The sequence below is a fragment of the Cygnus atratus genome, chromosome 3, assembly GCF_013377495.2.
Source record: "Cygnus atratus isolate AKBS03 ecotype Queensland, Australia chromosome 3, CAtr_DNAZoo_HiC_assembly, whole genome shotgun sequence".
Lineage (NCBI taxonomy): Eukaryota > Metazoa > Chordata > Aves > Anseriformes > Anatidae > Cygnus > Cygnus atratus.
Window position 1 is genome coordinate 64,537,834 of NC_066364.1, and position 20,219 is coordinate 64,558,052.

The 20,219-nt window shown below is 46.1% G+C and overlaps 2 protein-coding genes across 3 annotated transcripts in view; both read right to left on the reverse strand.

Annotated features, from left to right (window-relative positions):
- PLAGL1 (PLAG1 like zinc finger 1) overlaps window positions 1–5,628 on the reverse strand; it is a 48,235-nt gene extending 42,607 nt beyond the window's left edge. The window contains exon 1 of one of the 2 annotated variants that reach the window (XM_035538497.1): window positions 5,501–5,628. The gene's annotated coding sequence lies outside the window, so the exon portion shown is untranslated. The remainder of the gene's footprint in view (window positions 1–5,500) is intronic. The other variant, XM_035538498.2, reaches the window with a different exon arrangement.
- Window positions 5,629–8,071: 2,443 nt separating this feature from the next.
- RSPH3 (radial spoke head 3) lies at window positions 8,072–19,172 on the reverse strand. Its single transcript, XM_035538504.2, has 9 exons — window positions 18,982–19,172; window positions 18,713–18,800; window positions 17,485–17,626; window positions 15,975–16,120; window positions 15,238–15,441; window positions 14,050–14,212; window positions 12,894–12,980; window positions 10,424–10,693; window positions 8,072–8,535 (listed from the first exon to the last, which is right to left on the reverse strand). The coding sequence occupies exons 1-8, from the start codon at window positions 19,101–19,103 to the stop codon at window positions 10,431–10,433; spliced, it is 1,215 nt and encodes a 404-aa protein (XP_035394397.1). The 5' UTR covers window positions 19,104–19,172; the 3' UTR covers window positions 8,072–8,535; window positions 10,424–10,430.
- Window positions 19,173–20,219: the final 1,047 nt, after the last annotated feature.

Consider the following 20,219-nt stretch of genomic DNA (forward strand, 5'->3'; position numbering starts at 1 on the left):
TTGATGTCTTTGGGTGTCAATCCATCAAAGCACTGGCAAAACAGAATGGTAATGCTTCACAAATCTCTTGTTTATTGCTCAGCCTTGCAGCACTTTCTTCATTTTAATCTTTAAAAAAGCTGTATTGGTTCTAATGTTACTTATTTGTGTAGGGTAGGACAGGACAGGACAAGACAAACAAGTGCTGTTGACCACGTATGGCTGCAGTGAAATAACACTCTAGGTAAACTAAATGAAGAAACTAGTCATGACAGTTAATGACCAAGAAAGCACACGGGACTTATGCTGCTGCAGTTGTCTCTGAAAGACATCCATGATACTCTTGCAGAAGTTACCCTTGCTTACACCTCAACAGTCCCTCAGCACCATTCATAGTAACAGGAACCTGGAAAAAAGAGACTGAGCGGAGGAGCAACGCATACTGCTACTCAATGCACTATGTCTGCATGCTACGCCACATTAGATTCCACTACACTAATATTTTCCTAAGTGCAATTCTATGACATGTTCTAAAGAAAAGCAAAGCATGTCTCTGCTGACTTTGTTACCTGTGCTATGGCACAACACTTGGAGGAAATGCTGTCTGTGTATTGTCTTTGTCTGCTCTAGGTATCAAGTGGACTACAGGAATATTTCCTTGCCTATGTGCAACATAATAGAAGTGCTCTATGTGCAACACAGGGGTCTGGACCAGCTTAGCCACCAGCTAAGCTACCTTACTCATGTGCACAGGTTTCCCCAGCAGGAGCCCCGTGCCCCACCTAAGGCAAAAAGAATACCACCAATCCAGACAAGACTGATGTATTGTAAGAGAAGGGCATTCTCCCATCAGATCTCAACATACAGAAGAGACAAATCCCCTGTTCCTCCCCAGGATATACACATAAAACAGGCAATGAAGAAACATCTTGCTAGGGCAGACCCATTCCTGGCTCCCTCAAATTACGGGAGGAGGAGAAAATGACTGGGATGGGGAATTCACCCACATTACGTGGAGTAGAGTCCCAGCAGTTGGGCTGGGATGAATGTCAGCACTTACTCTCTGACCCCTGTAGGTCAGGCAGAGCTGGGAGGTCATCTCCTCCAGCACTTAATCATTGGAGAGTCAGGACCAGGTGCTTCTCCTAGCAGCAGACCACAGTGAGACACTCCTTACACTTTCTTTCATACTCCAATAGCAGCACCAAAGATGAGATGAGTAAGATGAAATGCACACAGATCCTACCCTTCACAGCTACTCATCAAGGCTCTTGACACGGACAAGAACTAGAGTTTTCATTTATATTTGCTTAATATCTTCAAAGATTTATTATCAACTCAAATCTCCAGACCTTTTTCCCATAGTTGAAAGCTGAGGCTTTCCATAGGAAAAAATGATGAAAAACAAAAAATAAGTCAGATGTTGAATTACCAACCCAGCCAGACTGATCTGGGTTGTTTAAAGTAATTTAAGCACTTTTACAGCCCACCACAAGAACTAGAAATGCATGTTTTGTAGTTCTGCATTTTATTCTCATTGCAGTTTTCAACAGGTTTAAGCAAGGTAATACAGTGTCAGCGCGTCCAGGGATGTCCCTTGAAAATCTCATATTCTGAGTGGGAGAAAACACTGGGAGGTAATCAGCGTGATCAAGTTCTCCTTCCAACTCATTACAATTATAAATGAATGCCCCATAAAGCAATCTGTACTGTATCACAATTCCATCTTGGAATTACAAATGGTTAACGTTATTTGGGAAGTATAGATTTTCCTGTCTCAAGTTGTTTGTGAAACGGCTTCTCCTTAAAATAGTGTTCTAGGCGAAGGAAGCAGGAAGATAAAAGCAGATCTTCTCTGTCCTCCAAGACAGAATTAGTTTACCAAGGCATCCTCGATCCTCATTTAGCACTGCAACTCATGCCATTTTACAGAGGGTGTTCAATCTGTGTGGTACAGACAGAAAAACCAGGAGAAAAGAGCAAATATCAGACACACACAGATAAGGACTAGTGGAAAGACCTGTCTGTTTTACATCTTCATGTTAGAGACATCTGTGACCCTAAACATGCTTTCGAAGTGAATTCCCATATTCAGAAGAACGCACTGAAGAAAGAGAAAAGTCGGCAGCAAAACAGAGCTAAAAGCACGTTATTTGATTATTCTTGGGACGTGTGTGGAGTTACATTTTACGATCAACTTTCAGGATTTTCCCCATGCAGAATTCAAGGAGACTGACCTTCTGTCTGTCCTAAGCCTTGTTATTTCCTACTTGTTCTCATAAAATAGCAGTATCCTTGGCAGTGTTCTAAAGAGATTTCCTACCTGTTTCCACAAACACACATGGAAAAAGAACAAACAGTTTCTTCTGGGTTTAGTGACAATTAAATGATGTGGTCAGTTGTATGGTGGCATGTGCTTAAGTAGGTGTGTGACCGCTGTTCCCTTGGCATTTGGAGCAGTCTCATTTGATTCATGCTTATCTTAGAAAGCGGGAACATCTTAAAATAAAAACTCGGTGGAGCCAGTAGGGAACTAGCTGGCAATGCATGCTTTAAATACGCTCTGGTTCTGCAAACATCTTGTGAGCAAGATTACTCTTACTGAAGAGGACTATTTATGTCCATAAAGTTAGGTGTAACGTCAAGTGCTCAAGCAAATGAAATTTATATAAAACACCAGCACAGCCAGCCTCAAGTGCAGTGCATGTATTCACTTATGGGAGGGGTGGAGGTTGATGGGTTTGGTTTTTAATGATCAGCCAAGAAATTAAGTGCTTGAGGGAAAGAGCACATGGGACAGAGGCCCAGGTCCCAGCCCCTGCAACACACTGCAGAATAAGCGTGTTGTGATGGTCTGGGGAGAATTATCTTGTGCTGCTTCCTTGCCACCCCATCCTGGCCAAGGGGCAGGCAGGGAAATAAGAAACGTGTGTGCTCACAGATCCTCACAACAAGGAGATCCTCACTGCAGAGCAGATTATTGAATTGAGAGAAAACAGAAATTACTGTCTTTAGTTAGGGAGCATTAATCTGTGACCTGCTGGCTTATGTTACTGCAAAATGAATGCTGAACAAGTGTCTATGTTAAAAATCAGAAAGTCTACCTAGAAGCAATGAACTCAAAGCAATTTAACTCCATATTTTAAAAGCAGAGCAATTTTAATTTATCTTGAAGAAGCCAATCTAAGGCTTCAACCTGGTTAAACTTGGAGGTGTAAGTACATTACTTAGTAGCCCCTTCCGCCTTTAAGAAATAATTATCTTGTTGTGCTTATGTGCTTTCCTGAACAGAACTCTCCAAACCTCCCACTGCTGTTCTCACTATGATGCGTAGGGCCACAGAAACCGGTAGTTCTTCTGATCTTGTTTCTTGTTTTTATTCCCATTCAACCCATAATCTACTTCTTACGTAAATAATCAGTATTTACCATAAATTCTGAATGACCAAGTCCTGTTCAAATGTCAGAGATGCACCCTGACACCGAGAAAAAAATGAGAACACTGTGGCAGCCGGCCTATTACGCAGTTATACTACTCCAGGATCTATACCAGCTCCCATTAGGTTTGCAAATGAGATTTTGACTGCTTTGACTTACAATGCAGGACAAGTAAGTGCACACTAATGGCGGAAAATATACGAAATGCATAGCTGCACCACGGCAGCAAATGCACGCAATATCAAATAATAATCACACAATTTGTCACTGATCCTGTCACTGTATCCATACTTCTGTCCAGAGAGGAATTGCTCATGTTCCACACAGAGCCACCTGCCTGGCACAGCCCCATTTTGTGTTTTACAGTGCGACAGCTGGGCACGAACGGAGGTGGAGCGGTGCTTGGTACGCAGCTTCTCCAAAGCCCTAGCGGGGACGGGAAGGGCCAGTGAATGGGAATTCCCAAGGACAGCACTTGTATTTCTCTCCAGTGAAGGGTCAGGGCACAACGAAGGTGCTGCACACGTGGGTCAGTACAACGCGGTGGGCATTGCAAGAAAATGAGATACTGGTGTCTTGCAGGAGAAGTATGCCATGCCCAACGTAAGGGAGGAGAAGAGTTGTGTCACCTCTCCTAGTGCTGCAGTCAACCTGCCCCCAGGACAGCGGCCAGCCCCCCAGAGAGATCACCTGAAGGCCAGGGCAGGTGGTGAGGGAAGAGGAAGCAAGATCTCTTCTTTGAAACCCTACTGGCCTCTGATTCAAAAGCTTTAGGAGTATCCTGATACCGCTTTGCTCTACCCATGTCGAAACAGTACCACTTCTCCCAAGGGCTCCAGGACAAAGAAATTAAGAGAAGCTGCCAAATCCTTGCAGCACCACTTGACACTTTGCGTCGCTGCACGTGATTAGGCATCTGAGACTCGAAACACATTTTCTGCCAACCATTGGTAGAACCGAGATTCAGGTCCCAGAGGCTGATGGTAGTTTTGTGACTGCAGCGAGGAGAGACTTGAGTGGTCTACAGATTTGGAGCTTCTTCCTTCCTCATTCTGCCAGAGCTGGATTTGCTAATCTTTTGGCAATAACACCACGCACATCCTCTCCTGGCACTTTTCAGAAAGAGGATGTAGGTGGTATTTATATTTATTATTGAAGACACTTGTCATCAAGGTGATACATATAGACATGTATATATATACATACATACACATGCATATCATGTACCCAAAGCATAACCTGGATTTTGTCCCTTATAAATTTAAAGATATCAGCTGCAGGTGGAAGACCATATTTAAGCCCGCGTTTTATAGACAGATACTACTTTGTACTCTCATCAAATAATTTAAATATCTGCTACAGAGGCGGTTAGCCTTTTGTAAGGAGGCCCATGCATGTTATGCTCAAGTCAAACACGGAAAGCAGCCGCTGGGGAAGAGTTTGGCTGTCCTGCACTCACCTGTCCACAAACCCAAACTGTCATTTGGTTGTGAGACGCAGACTTTTCACAGAACAACGAGAACAAAACAAAACTGAAAGTTAAACATTAACAAACTTAGACCCTTCAAAAAACCAAACAACCCGTCCGGTGTGGCAAATCCCTCCTCCCCCCTGCGGGAAGCAACCACGTCTCCCCCGGGGGCCGGCGGCAGCTAGGCACTGCCCGCTGGAGATGGATGGGGACCGAAGCGAGCCGGCAGCAGCTCGGTGGGCACGGACCGAGCCCGCGGCTGCTCCTGGCACGGAAACGAGCCCCCGAACAGCTTCGTGCTGCCGGGGTGCTATCGGGCAGCCTGTGCCGGGGCTTCGCAGGGTGCCGGGGGCGACGCCGAGAGGTGCCCCCACCCCGAGCCCCCCGATGCACCCGGCGTGGGGCAGAGGCAGCCGAGGGGGCGAAGAGTAAAAAAAATAAATAAAAAGTAAAAAAACACAAAACCACCCAACCCGACGGCGGACTCCTGTGGCGTAATGGCCTCCCCGCGGCCGCGCAGGTGCCCGGGGCCGGTGCTCGCCCCCCGTCCCTCCGCCCCGCCGCCCCTCCCAGCGGTCCCGGCCCGGCCCGGCCCGGCGCGGCCGCCCCTCACCTCATGGCCCGGCTCGGCGGGCGCCGCCCGCTGCCCCAGCGCCGGGCCGGGGAGCGCAGCGGCGGCTCCGGTGCAGGCTCCGGGGCTCGTCCCGGCCCCCGAGAGACGCCTGGCGGCCGGGCGGCGGCGGCGGGGCCGGGGGGCGGGGGGGGGCGGGGGGGGGCGGAGGGGGCCGGGCGGGACGCGGCGCCTGCCCCCTTCTCCTCCTCCCCGCCTCTCCCCTCCTCGCCCGCCGCGGGCTCGGGGGGGATTGCTGGGCAGCTGCGCAGGCCGGAAAGTTTTAGTGTTTTCTTAAAGTGAAGTAGAAATATCGCAGCTTTACGGCCGCGGAAATTGTCAGGGGTGCAGGAAATTGTCGGGGCTTCTGAGGAGGCACGGAAATGTCCTGGCTTTCATCGGGTAGAGCCTGGTCCTGTAAAGGAGGGAGCCTTACGGCATTAAAATGTCCTGCACGCGTCCTGTTCTGCACCCTTGTCTCGGATCTCTGCACCTCGGCGACCTGAGCAGGGTGCTGAGGGGCCAGGGGGTACGCGTGTGCACGCCTGCCGGCAGCACTTCCCCTCAAGCTACCTGTGCCTGTTGCCTCTTGGCCTGTCACTGTGCATCCTTGCGGAGAGAGCGCTCCCCCCTTCTGCTCCATAGCTTCGAGTTCAGGCCTGGAAAACCACGAGTAGATCCACCTGAGCCTCCTCTTCTCCAGGCTGAGCACATTCAACTTCTTTAGCCTCACTTCGTATGGCATGTACTCTAAAACCACACGTAAATACGTAAGGCCTGGGCAAAGCGAGATGCCCAAATGCTCTTGGAGGAGCTGAGGAGGAGGAGTGAAGCAATGTGAGGCAGTTTGCAACTACATCACTGCTGCAGTAAAGCTATATTACAGCCAGAGCGCAGAAACGTACTCTGGGCCATATCTATCTCCTATCTTGTGCCAGGATAGCTACCCCAGCAGTGAGAAACTGCACTGGAATACGGTATCTCACTGCAATAGGTACTGTCACAGAGGTGTAAAGGTGGCTCCTGCAGGACAGGACAGGAATCACAGCTCTGTGAACACCGCACAGCCAGTGCTGTCCATTGCTGCATGCTGCTCTTAGAGCAATGCAGCTTCTGAGGGCCCCAAAGGCTGTGGACATTAAGGATGGATAAGGCAAGGCTCATATTTAGCACATGCATATAAAAAAGCAAGCAAGGTGTATTTTCATAGGTGTATTTTCCTTATCCGTTCTCTCCTCAGCTCTTTGAAACCTGTGGTTTCTGTCAGCAGCAAACCAGCCATGAATTTTGGTCTCAAGAGATTGCTCCCAGTCTGTCACTGTGCTACAGAGAAATGTAGAGTCTGGTTTGGTCCATCAGCATCAAGAGGATTTCAAGAGGATTTCCAAATTAAATCAGGAACAGGCAATCTCAATGTCTTCCCCACTTCTCAAACAATTGCTGAAGTAAACACAAAGCTAAACTGCTGAGCTGGTTGTTGGAGCAATACTTTGGCTCTGCTTTGCAGAGAAAGCAAGAGATGGAAACCACGTGGATACAGTCTTATTGTCACCAGCAGTTTTTGGGAAAGATGTACAGAGACAAGCAGCCTCACTGGGCATGCATGCAACTGTCTGGGGCTTTTACTGACCCTTAGAGTACCCCGCTGGGTACCTGACAGCTACAGCTGGTCCTTTGGCCAAAGTTCAGTGCCAAAACCAACACTGTGCCTGGTTTCTGGCGTTTCCTGGGGAGAGCACCCACAGCCTGCATCCTGACCCGACGTGCCACTTATCAAGTTGCTTATTAATTATAAAGCCCAGAATCCCATGATCTCACCAAGGACTTTGCTGGGTGACTGCTGTTGGCTCCTCATGCTGTAAACATATGTGGGCTTTGCAAAAGGCCAATGTCCCCAGGGCCCACCGCAAGGCCTCTGATGCAGGATGAACGCCCCGCTGCAGGTCAGAGTGGTGCCTGCCTGGCACCTCGTCGTGGCCAGGTGGCTGCAGCGTGTCCCACCCTGTAGTGCTAGCCACGTTGCCCCCATGTCCTCTCCCGCATCCTTCACCCACACCCACGCATAATGCTGCCAGGGCTGCAAGCAGGGACTGGGAGCACGGAGCTCCTGCTGGGAACAGGGATCAAGGAGATGGGCTTGGAGGAGACGGCGTCATGAGGAGTTTGGTGAAGTTCCTGCTCTGTGGCTTTCCGGCTCCATAAGACATAACCTATTACAGCAAACTTAACCTTGATACTCCCCAGTCACATTAGGACACCCTTCTGTTCCTGTGGAAACCAGCTCGTCACTTACCTCAGAGTTGGGACTGTATCCACTGTGTTTGATTTTAATGTAAACACCAAAAGTAAAGCTCCGTTCTAGAACTGGAGCTTCTTCCCACCTTCAAATAGCTCTCCTCATTCTGTGGTAAGGCTGTTATCGGTCCAATCCCCCTCACATTCACTTTGTGTGAAGGTTTTTAAATTCTCAGCACCCCAAAGTTCCCTTCCAGCCTTTACAATTCAAGGCAGAATTCATCACCTAGCCTTTACCCCTCTTTCCTTTCCTCCAAATGAAGAAACAGGCAATAAATAGTAAATGACACCATCAATTTCCTCTCCAGGATAGTATGCCTAAATGGTACAGAAGTATCACGGCTATACATTAAAATCAGAACAAAGACATACACATAGAGGACATTGCAGTACAGTTCTAGAAACCTGTAAGAAAAGGGAAGTCTGTAACAACAGAAAAAATGTATTCTCAACTTTCTTTCAAGGCCACACTGGGTAAGCCATTTCTATCTAAACTCGGTCTGCACAAATACAACAGAAGGATGGAGCCTCTGCAGCAACCTGAATGGAATTGAGAGGAAACAATCTTGCGCAAGGATTTTTGCATGATTCAGCTCCTGGTGTTTGATAAAGAATGCATACAAGTCAGCTACAAGGCTCGTGTGTTCACAGTTCTCATCGGCGATGTCTCCTCTTTTCTTCATCCCCCTCAGCATGAAAGCCAACCAGCAATTACGGCCTCTTGGTAGGCAGAATCAAGGTACCTGTGGAAGGTGAGTGAGGTAAGGGAGAAGGAATGAAAGAAGGGATTGAAAGAGATGGGAGAGACAAGAGACAGGTTAGCTGTGGGAATAACAGTAACTGTCACAGTTTTCACTCACTTGTGAATTCTGGGTAAGTACAAACACATATGGGTAGAGATATCCAACATGAAAGGCATTGCTTTTCAATTAAAAAAAAAAAAGTGAAGTCTCAAAAAGAGCAGGTGTTAACATCCAAGAATAAAGGCTGGTGAACAAAGCATCTCATTCTGCCACCAGACTGTTGGTTGTTGTCAAGAAATGGCATCCGTCCGTATGCAAAATGAATGCTTAACATGTCTGAAAAGAAGAATACAGTAATGACGCTTTATTAATGACAACTTACTCTCTCAAGAATATCTTATCATCTGTCTTTGGGACCTCTGCCAAGGGATCAACTGATCACACCTCCCAGCCCTCTGATACAATCCCCGGAGCTTCACACAGCAGGCAGCACACAAACGGGAGGGTGCACACGTGTGCATGCACCCACCCTCGCCCCGTGGTGGCTGTGGAACTGAAGTGCTGCAGGGTGACCCAGAAAGCCCAAACCCCAGCCCTGGTGGCAGTGCACAGGCGGTGCTCACCCTCAGCAAGCACCTTTGGTGCAAACTGCAGCACCAGGAGGGTGCAGGAGCCTGCACATGGACGAGGATGATAACCGCTGCTCTAAAACCAGAGCTGCTCTCCCCAGAAGGGCAGGTGCTTCTGAGTCCTTTTTCCAGCCCCCTCAGAAACCAGGCACAAGGTTCCTTCTGGCATTCAGCTGTGTCTGGTGGGCCCCCTGCAGCACACAGAAATTGGGTACCGCAGCTTGCAGGAGCTGGTGCCTCCCCCACTCACGTCCACCCTGGGACTCGGTCACAAAAGCCCCAGGCAGCAGCGTGCACAGACTGGCAGGCTTCCCCTCTTTGTGTTTCTAACCAAAAGCACAGAACTTCAGATCTCCTTGTTCACCAGAGAACACCATCAGCCAGCGTTTCTCCTTCCACCACCTCTCTGGTCCCGTGAGGTGCAACTTACAAGGCTTTGGTTTGGGAGAAGTGCTGGAAAGAAAGAAGAAATGGCGTTGCTGCAGTGGAGCACCGACGCACTTTTGTGAGCGGGGATGCCCCACTTGTAAAGCTGCCCGGGGAGCAGCCAGGTATGTGTGGCAGTGCAGGTGCCTTCTGTCAGTCGTGTCTGTCACCATTGCGGAGGAGCAGCATGAAAGGTGGTTAGAAAGAAATCTGAGGCTGGGCTTAGCGCAAGGCTCCAGCCCCTCAGCAGTGCTGCTGGAGTCAGGAGGCTGAGGAGGATTTTGCACTGGCACAAGTGCCCAGTGGCAGAGAACTCTTTGAACCTGAAGAGCTTCAGGAACAGCTGCCTTTGCCCTACCGCCTGCTGAGATGCCCATAGAAGTTGGTCAGGGAAAGAGAGAATAACATGAGTGGAAAGAAATTTAAGTTTTGTAGAACATTTCTACATGTTTTAGAACATGTTACAAAATGTAACATTTGGTAGTTACATTTCAAAGTAAGCAAAATACTGACTTCTGTTCTGAAAACATGATCAAAGCACTTGCAGAAGTTGCTAGGATGCTCTCAATACCCTTCTCATGTCCTTGCATGGGGTTTGGGACAGCATTAGTTTTCAATTGTAAATGTCTCAGTTTTTTGATGGGTTGGATTGTGTAGAAGAGGATAGAATTTCACTGCCACTCATTACACTAGTAACCTCCCTTGCTTCTTTTAGCTTGAAATCAGCAATGCCAGTATTTGGAAAACATCCTTTAATGCTCTACTGTGGCTTAAGCTCATCCTTCAGAATGGACACAGCACAACACTTGTAAATAGACAGGACGATGACTTGCCTGCTTGTTACTCAGTTTCCAGGTCCTCTGTTTCTGCTCGATTGGGTTCCTCTAACCGGAAAGAGATGCGACGTGAAAGCTGTTCCTCAGCAACAGGTTGGTCACTCTCCTCACTTGCTGTGACTGGCAGGTCAGCAGCTTCTGTCTCATCAGCCTCCTGCGGGGCTGCGTCTATCGGCCCGGGCTCTTCAGCAGGGGCCTCCGTCTGACCAGACAGAGGTTCCTGGCTAAATGCATCCAAGCGTTTTTCAACCACTGTACGAATCAAGGCTGAAACAGAGAAAATACAGTTAACAAACACAGCGCAAAAACCCTGTAATTTGAAATTATTTATATATTACTGGCCTACGAATTCTTGTGCAGGAGAAGAAAAAAAAAAGAAAGAACACTAAAATGAAAAAACAGTTGAATAAGAAAAATCTTCCCTGCTGCTGCAGCCTAACTGAAACCAAATGAGCAGTTTGCACTGAAAGCAGTGATTTGAAATGGCTCACGTGGATTGCCTTGTTCATTTCCTCACTGTTGTCTGGTCACTTCTGAAGCAGGTCACCCTGCCAGGAAAGGGGACCAGCCAGGTTGCGTACAGTGTGATGTTTTTGGCACAGCGTAGTCCTGGAACTGTGGGAGTCATCAAAAAGATTTTCTCTTTCTGAAAAGCAGCTGTAAAGCATCTGTTCTTTATTATTTTTGATGCTTAGCCCTTGTAATTTTTTCTAAACATTACACACCTTCCAAATCCATGAACACAACAATAACTCAACACTCACTTTGTAATACATAATTTAAATATGGCAAATAAAAAGGCCAACAATGAAGGAAGAAGGTGTTCATATAGAAGAGGAAGAGGGTGTTAATTCTTGGGTTGAGCTTTGCAAGTAAAAGAAGGAATGGTCATCAGAGGGCAAACATAGCCACCTTAGACTGTGGATGCTTCCCTTGTAGTTCAGGGTTTTTTTATTGGATGGTGATAAAATGTAAACCATTTAAGTAGCTTCTACATTCAAATAGGTTAAAAACGTATCCTTAGAGATTTCTCCTATGCTTTTCCACAAGATGGGGCAGAAGCCACAATCTCAGCTGAGGCTGTCTGCCTCTATAAAACTTGTTTGAGAAGGCAATCCACAGTTCCTTTTGCAGAGTTAATGTTTATTCAACAATGCGTGATTGGGTATAAGCCAGGATACACAGACGATAAGTAGCAAAACAGGGGCTGCTGGTATTACTTATTAGCCTGCTCCAACTGCTCTGTGCTTCGAAGAAGTGGTGCAAGACCAGGGTTACTGGCAGTAAAAATTAAACAAAGATTTAACAGGAATATGATGGATGTTCTCATCAAGACTGTATTCTAGAGCAACATTTTCCTTGGGATGTTTATTTAGTGGTCACATACAATACTTCTTACTTATCAGGAGAGAAAATTCCCTCTGTTCTGAAGAGCTGCTTTAAGAAGTGATCCTTGAGTAAACATATAAGCACATATATCATAGGATAAAATACTAACAGGCCAGATGTAATCATCCAAACTGGACCTTAAAGGAAATTCAGGGTCCTGGTTAAACTGAAAACTAACCTAGAGGAAATGAACACGATTGTAATTTAAACCCAAAATCACAGCCAGAGGTAAAACCACAAGAATAAAGACACAATGCAAGTGTAAGAAGTGGTTTGACCTAGGACCACCAAGGTGGACACACACTCATCATAATTTTGTGCTTCTACACAAGACAGAGTTTAGATTGTCCATGTATTCAATGCAGCCTCTGAAGACTGACCAAGAAACAAACCTGCATACTTAGCTTGAATTAGACTGAAAGACAGCAGAGAGTGATATTTTAATCTACTTCAAAAGCAAAGACATGATTATTGACTGCTGAAGAAGTAAGCCCTTGTTTTGATGAAAAGTGTCGGTCACCTGACTTTTCTGTCAGTCATGGCCAAAATTATCCTTCTCTTCTTTCACTTTGGATGAAAGGAGTAGCACATCACTCTGTAGCTCAGGGAGTTCACACAAATGCACTAACAAACTTTCACGTTATACATATGACTCTAGAAAGGATGGGCTGTGTAACACATGGGAAATACAAGTTTTTATAGCAGAGAAAAGAATTGGCATACTTTAACTATTCTTGTTCTGCCAGAGGCATTGCATCTTCTAGCAGCAACACATCTCAAACAGTATAAAGCCAGTAGTGCACCATGTCTGACACTTTCAGTATTTCAGCTGAGAATCAATTATCCAGATGGCTGCCATAGTGGTTTTCCCAACTTTAAAAACATATTTAAATGGAGAAGAGAAACAACAAAAACAAACAAACAAAAAATAAACAAAATAACACACTTGGCAGTTGGAGTTCTTCCTAATTCCTTCTTTAGTCCACACTGACCCTGTAAATGTCATATTTGTTCTGACTGGGGAAAAAACAACCACAAACAAGCAGCCCAGATTATATTCCAGGATTTGGTAACTTACAGTCAAGCATCATCCTTCCCAGAACCTTCTTCTCTAGTGTTTCTTCCACTTCTGTCATCAGCCATGGAAGGAATTCTGTCTCAATATCTGTATGAATTTGGCAGGAGGAAAGCAAGAAAAAGTATCTGTTTATTAAGGATGAGCAACAGGATCTCAAGGCTGTTTTTCATTTGCTGTGATTGTTAAGGGATGCACATCCTTGCCAGAAGGCACTTGCTTTGCAAGAGCCAGATGAAACCTCTCAGGCATTACTGGGTGTCTTATCTCCTCCCTCTTTTACTGAGGTTCCTCATTATTATGGATCTGAACCAGAGTCTTCTCAACTCCGTTGATTTTCAAAGGAGCCTGGCACCCTTGAACGGCAAGCACAAACGAGCAGCACAGTAATGTTCCAGTCAGATGAAAATAACTATCCTGAACAAGTCAGGAGAATAACATTTCCTGCTCTGTTTTCCAAGTACATCTGGCTTCTGGTCTGCCGAAAATGTTTGTTCCCTCTGACTATGGAGCTCTTGCTTACATCGTACTCTGTATGCAGTGGTCCCAAACCCTGCCCTGCTTGAAAAATACACTCATTTCTGCATTTGCTCCATGGCTCCTTCTGGAGACAGTGTATCCATTCCCAAGCTGTGGTCTGGGCACCTGTGCAGGGACCGGGGAAGTGGGATGCAGCAAGGCAGCCCATGAGAAATGCTGCCGACTCTAAAAGCTTGGAAGTCACAGATGTACAACTCCAAAATTATTTTCAGAGCCTAATTCTTATTGACTATTTTTCCCGTGCTTTGGTAATCATTAACAAAGATTCAGAATGATATGTCTGTCCTATCAAAATACATTTAATACAATTTGGACCCCTCTCTTTCTTTCTCTACCAATCCTAACCACCCATTTATTTTTCTCAAATCAAAAGCACCTCTTCTCATTACAACCAAAACTGTCAGCTCTTGCTTATTCTTGACTACTTGTACAGGTGAACAATAATGTTTCTTTTTAAAAAAAACTGAGTTTGAAAACTATCTGTGCAGGCACAAATGTAAATGAATGAAATCTTATTATATTTTTCTAAATAATAAGACAATAAACCGTATTCTAAGGCTGCTTTGACTTTCATATTACTCACTTCACATAATAAAAAAAATAAAAATAAAAGACAAACCTCTTTCTATAGGATCATAGAAAAACCCACTCTCACGAAGACTGTTGAAGACTGAAGGAATGAGGTCAGTCAAGTAACGTTTAGCAAACGCCCAAGCTGCAATTTTCTCTGTCGTCTCTTTCTGTTTCTGCAGCATTTGCATGTGCTGGAGTTTGCGACGTTCCTGTCAAGACAATATGGCACATAAAACTTTCAGCCCTTTACCTGTTACTCCTTTGATCCAGATTTTGAAGAATGATCATAGTGTGAAACTCACAAATAGTAAAGATAAACAAGAGTACCAATACTTAAGACTTCTAAGCTAGAAGCCAGTATTTGTGGCCTCCAACTTTCACAAAAACTCCTCGTAAAAAAGAGTGCTTGAAAGCAAGCCTGTACTCAGTCTATGGAGTACCACAAGGACTAGAAGATTCCTTTGGTGTACCTTTTTAATTTTGTCAAATCTGTAAAATAAGGGTCTTGTGCCTGGCTAAATGAAATCTTTCTCTGATACCTTATCATGCACTGATCTCTTGACTCATTACTTTATTATTGCAGATAGAGCTGACCGTTGGTCTAGGAATGAGCTGAGGTTGGGTGAAGATTTCCTAAACTTTTCACCTTTTCAATTTTATATCCTATTTGACGTAAGAAAAAACAAAAACAAAAAATAAAAAACAACAACAACAAAAAAAAACACTTAGATTGGTCCAGGAAAATATTCAAAACCCCAATATATAAGACTGTTGAAGACCTGCCATTGCTGTTTCTAGATAAATGCAGTTTTATATTTGGGGATCTTGAGAGGTATGTGTATGCATGCATTCAGTGAAAGTCTAGAAGGTGCCTCTTATTTTCAAGCACTCTGACTATTCATTTAGCAGTTATCATAACAAAAAGGCTTGAGTAACAGCTGCACCAGGTACAGAGGAAAATGCTGTCAGGTTTGGCCTCCTGATCAGGTGTCTGAGTACACCAGGTCACTTGAGTATGACGGCTCCAAAGGAACAGAACAGCACAGTAGTGCTGGAACGTGAAAGCAAACAGTGCAGCTGTTTAGCACCAAAATGCTTAGAGGAATATCAAGCTTGACAATACCCTTTCACATTCATCCAGCTTACTTCACAGCTTGTCTTTCAGTACCGGAAGCGGTTTCCTCTTGTCTGATGGGCACCCAGACAGGCCTGTTTTGCTCCTAGCAAGCCTTACCTTCTCCTCCCTGTACCGCCTGTCCTGCTCCTCCAGGCGCTGCACCTCTGCCAGCTCGGCATTGCGCAGTTCAGCGTAGGCACGCTGGTGTGCCCACAGCTGGGCCAGCTCTTCTTCCTCCACGACTTCCAGCAAAGCTTGCTCCATCGTCTTCCCAACCAACACTTCCAGGATTGGCTCGACTTCAACGTCGAAGTCAAACAGCTGGGGATGGGGGTCAGTGGGACAGAGAGAAATGACCCCTGACCGCAGTCCCTCTCAACATCTCAGCAAGGAGAAAAGGAGGATGAACAAAGCACTTGTGCTGAAGGGGGTGCTGAGAAGTGCACGTGGGGGCCCAGTGTCAGTAAGGCAGGAAGCGTGAATGCCACCCGGGACTAAGTGATGAGTGGGCTGGAGTGAGACACCACACACCCCAAACTGCAGCCACACGGGGGACTGCCAGGGAGAAGCAGAGCTCTCACCTGCACCCTACTGCTGCTCCCTTCTGTGCTTCCAACCCCCTCTCGGGCTGGACACTATTTCTGCAGGGGAGAGCATTCTCAGCATTGTAGTTCTTAGCTGAAAGCAGCAGAACCAGTGCACATGGAGAAGCACCGTCCTTAGTTTTGCATGGTTTCTTTTGCATGTTCTGTGCGGAGAATTTCCCTTCTGATTTTGCCTCAATTTTGCCTCAAACTTGTTTTATATAGGAGACATGTTTTGACACTACCTGTGGACCCATCTTTGCTTCATACCTCTCCTTCTTCTATTTGTGTGGCCACATCTCTTCCTGTTTTGGCTGGTATGAAGAAAGGAGTGGGTGGTCTGTCCAAAAATGCATCTGTTTGACACTCTGTATCAACCTCTATTATCCGGTCACTAATCTCTTCCAAATACAGCTCTAGAAATAAAAGCATAATGAATGCTCTAAATCGGATTCTTTTTTATTTTAAGTCTCAGCTACTCCTTATTACTGTACAGGGTGAATTATATCCAAATAGTGCATTAAAGTGTCTTCTATAAAGTAAAAAACAAACCAAAACAAAACAAAAAAAGATTTGACCTACAGCATAGATCAGTTCGCTGCACAGGCCATCTGAGGACACGTACTTTGTAATGTCTGGTGTGCTTCTTGGAAATGACTCCTAGACCAGGTTTCAAAGGAGTGTCTAGACCATTTCAGCCCACCTTGCAGAATAAACATTTCTTGGTAGATGTAACGGGATATGGCAATTTCAAAAAGGGACAAAGATTATATATCTACTAGCCATTAATATTAAAAAAAAAAAAAAAAACAACACATTTTTCTCCATTGTATGAAAAACACTGTATCTGTTGGGTTTAAAGAATGATTGTCTACTTCTGGCCCCACCAGCACTGACCTTGAGGAAACCACACATCTGTAACAGCATGTGCGTGACTTGAATTATACCTGTCCCCTACTGCAGAGATAAATAGCCTGGTTCATAAAATGAGGTCTGTGGAGGACTTAGGATTATCAGCACTAGTCAATGGGAAGGATAAGACACCAAGATGCCCACACCAGATAGCCTTCTTCTGCATTTTTCAATGGTGAAAAGCTGCTGCATACATCAGAGGTGGTATAGGAGGTTCCGTGGCGTTGGGGCACAGTGAACATTCAGAAAACAAAGGCCATGTCTGATTAGCATGTGCCACAGCTGTTTGACCATTTGTAAGTCAGTCCAACCTGAAATGCTTTTCAGAGGAACACAGCAATACATTACACTTACCCAGTGATTACTCCAAATTTTGGTTTTGCAACAAATCAGATTGTTTTCTCACATACAGGGCAGTCTCTTATTCTAAATTAGGGCCACCGCCCATCCTCTTTCTCCTACCCCTTCCCCAGTAACTTTCAATAGTGATCTTAATCCTAGATATGACTGCATTCTTCAGAAAAATATAAATAAAAAATAATAATTAAAAAAACCCACACCTCTATCTGTGGCATATACCAAGCATCTCTGAAGACAGTAGAAAATGAAAGAATAAATGAAGTAATCCTGACTAGTCTTCACGAATGTACACTGAGAACTGAAAAACAGAGCCTCTGCAAAAATGTCACTCTGTTTAGCCAAGTTTATAAATAATTAGATAGTACTAAAAATAGGGGGGCTATAGTGGTAAGGCTTAGAGAACCTTAACCATCTGTGAATCTACTGATTGCATCATCCACTTAGTAAGTGAATATATATCAGCAAGTTTTTGTTTTCAGATCAAATTTTTAAAAATCTGTCCTTTTACCTGTCTGCACATGAACATGCTCTCTGCCTTCCACAGGCTCAGGTGTTCTTAGCTGCATTTGCTCTTTCGCTCTCTTTCTAGCCAGTGCTCTTCTCCGTGCTTCTCTCTGCCTTTGAATCTCAAACAGATCGAGCTGGGTACTCTGGACAGGGATGAACGTAAAAAATACATTACCATACAGTTTGCACTTGGAAATATTACTAATTTCTCTCTGTTGGTAAATGAACATTGTTGTTTATTTTTAACACAAGAAGCCTAGTATTTCAGACCTACTTCTCATGGTAACTGACCCTAAAGTGTCAGTTACCTTTAAGACTGTAGGGCATGAAATTAATGAAGTCTGATAACTACCTATAGGCACATACTAATGGCATCTCACACCAAGAGCAATCAACTGCTATTTGGAAGCAGATGTTATATATAGAATTTCACAAGATAAAGCATATTAAAATGCTATGTTGTTGTTCAGTTGAGAGTTTCTAGGTGAAGCTCTAAGAAGGTCAAATGGATTTAAGTCCAGTTATTTTATTATCAGCAGAATTGTTTGTTAGATAGATCTTTATTGTTGATGAAGGAAAAGAAACCCATACTAACTTTTAAATTCAGTACTGTGTTTGTCGACTGAAAGGAAAACCTGTTCCAGTGCCTCACCACCCTCTGAGTGAAGAATTTCCTCCTAACTTCTAATCTAAATCTCCCCTCTTTTAGTTTAAAACCATTTCCCCTTGTCCTGTCAATGTTTGACTGAGCAAAGAGTCGTTCTCCATCTTTTTATAAGTACTCTTTAACTATTGAAAAGCTGCAACAAGGTCACCCCAGAGCCTTCTCTTCTCCAGGCTGAACATCCCCAGCTCTCTCAGCCTTTCTCCACAGGTGACGTGCTCCAGCCCTTCGTAGCCCTTCTCTGGACCTCCTCTAACAGCTCCACATCCTTCTTGTTCTGGGAGCCCCAGAGCTGGATGCAGCACTCCAAGGAGGGCCTCACGAGGGCAGAGCAGAAGAGGACAATCCCCCCCCCTTGAGTTTACCCCAAGACTTAAATTTCCCGAGAGGTGATGCTCTCACTGTGAATGCAGGTGGCAGCAGATGATGCAGCGATGACTCATGCTCTACACCATTACACTACAGAACTGGGAAATTTAAGTCTTGGGGCATTCTTAGGCTCACCCAGCTATAAAAGCAGAGCTTCTGCAGCTTTTTCGTAGCATGATGTACGTAAAAAACATACCGCGGGCATGACCTGAAGGGCGTAAGTGTTGCCGCGCACCACCCTCCGGTCGTACATGAGGTTGGCATAGCGGACGGGCTCCTTCTCCCTGCAGCAAGGACAACAACAACAGCCGCGGTTACAGAGGCGCAACCCGCACCCCGACACCTCGGCGAGCCAGCAGGGCTCTGAGATGCCGACAAGCCCGCGGCTCCCGCGGCTCCCCCGGCTCCCTGGGAGCTGCCGTGCCCGGGAGGGGCAGCGGGGACGAGCAGGCCGCTGGCACTCACGGCTGGGCGGCCTCCGGCGGCGCTCGGTACTTGGTGCGGGCGGGCAGGGCGCGGGGCGGGCTGCAGTAGCAGTAGGGGACGGCGCTGGGGGCCGCAGCCTCCCGGCGCGGTGCGGGCAGCATGGCGGGGAGCCGCCGGCTTCGGGCTTCGCCCCGCCGCAACCGTCTCCAGGGCAGCGGCCGGGCCGGGCCACGGGGCGCCCCTAGCGGCGTCGAGGCTGCGGGCGGCCGTGGAAATCGCTTTAATTATAGGTTTCAACGCGTGTTTTGCACTCGGCAGCCGCGGGGGAGATGGGAGGGAGAGGCTGTGTGGAGCTGAAGCGAGGAGGCGTTGGGCCCGCCGGGCGTCGCTGTGGTTCCTCCGCCCGCGTGCGAGCTGCCGAGGGGCTGAGAAGTGTCGGGTTAAGCTTGTGGCGGTGTCTGAACCTGATCCGCAGGCTGTGGGTGGCGAACATTTGCTGGGGGGTCATAAAAGTCTGCTGGATCGCATGGGGGTGGCTGGAGTGCCGGCGTCCTGAAGGGCAGCCGAAAATGCTCTCCGTACACACCGAGTTTTTTCGTTTTGTTTTGTTCTGGTTTGTTTTCCCTGCACACAAAGTGGTGTGGGATTTGGACACTGCAAAGATGTAGTGTGGTAGGAAATAGGGGAGTGTCCCTTGGTACCCCCTCTGTACTCCCTGTCATGGCAAACAACGAGAATTATGTTTTCAGATTCTGAATAAATAAAATAAAATAAAAGTTAAGAAATACTAAGTGAAACATAACAGCAATTAAGTGTTACTGTTATAGTAAGAGCCTTTTTTAATCTACGTGGGTGGTGATACAAAGCTTTGATTACTTTGCTGAATATGTAAAATACCCGTGGCCTTTGTTTTAGAAATCCTTGGTTCAAACGTAACTTACCAATGAAAAGCTATTTACTTTATCTCAGTTATGTTACTATGGCAGGGGTCTGTGCCCCGACACAACACCCCATGGACAGTCACAGATGAGGACTCTGAGTAGCAGAGAGCACTTCACAGGAAGCCTGCAAGGCACAGGGGAAGCTGTGTAGTAAGAGAAGCCTGTAGAAAAGAAATAGCTAAGTAAATAAATAAAAACTACCACAAGCAAAGGCAAAGTGTGGGAGGCAAGGGAAAAGAGGAAGGAATGGTTTCATAATTAATTAACAGGCAGCTGGCAGTCAGTGCAGGAATGGGAGTTATGTGAACTACAGGGCTAACAGCGGGGTGGTGGGAC

Bases quoted from the DNA above. Each gene is read 5' to 3' on its own strand.
- RSPH3 (XM_035538504.2), bottom strand. From the start codon at position 19,103: ATGCTGCCCGCACCGCGCCGGGAGGCTGCGGCCCCCAGCGCCGTCCCC. The intron at 14,213-15,237 runs GTAAGGCTTGCT...TTGTCTTGACAG, and splicing joins GGCGGTACAGGGAGGAGAAG to GAACGTCGCAAACTCCAGCA. The intron at 12,981-14,049 runs GTTTGTCTTTTA...AAATTCATACAG, and splicing joins CTATGATCCTATAGAAAGAG to ATATTGAGACAGAATTCCTT.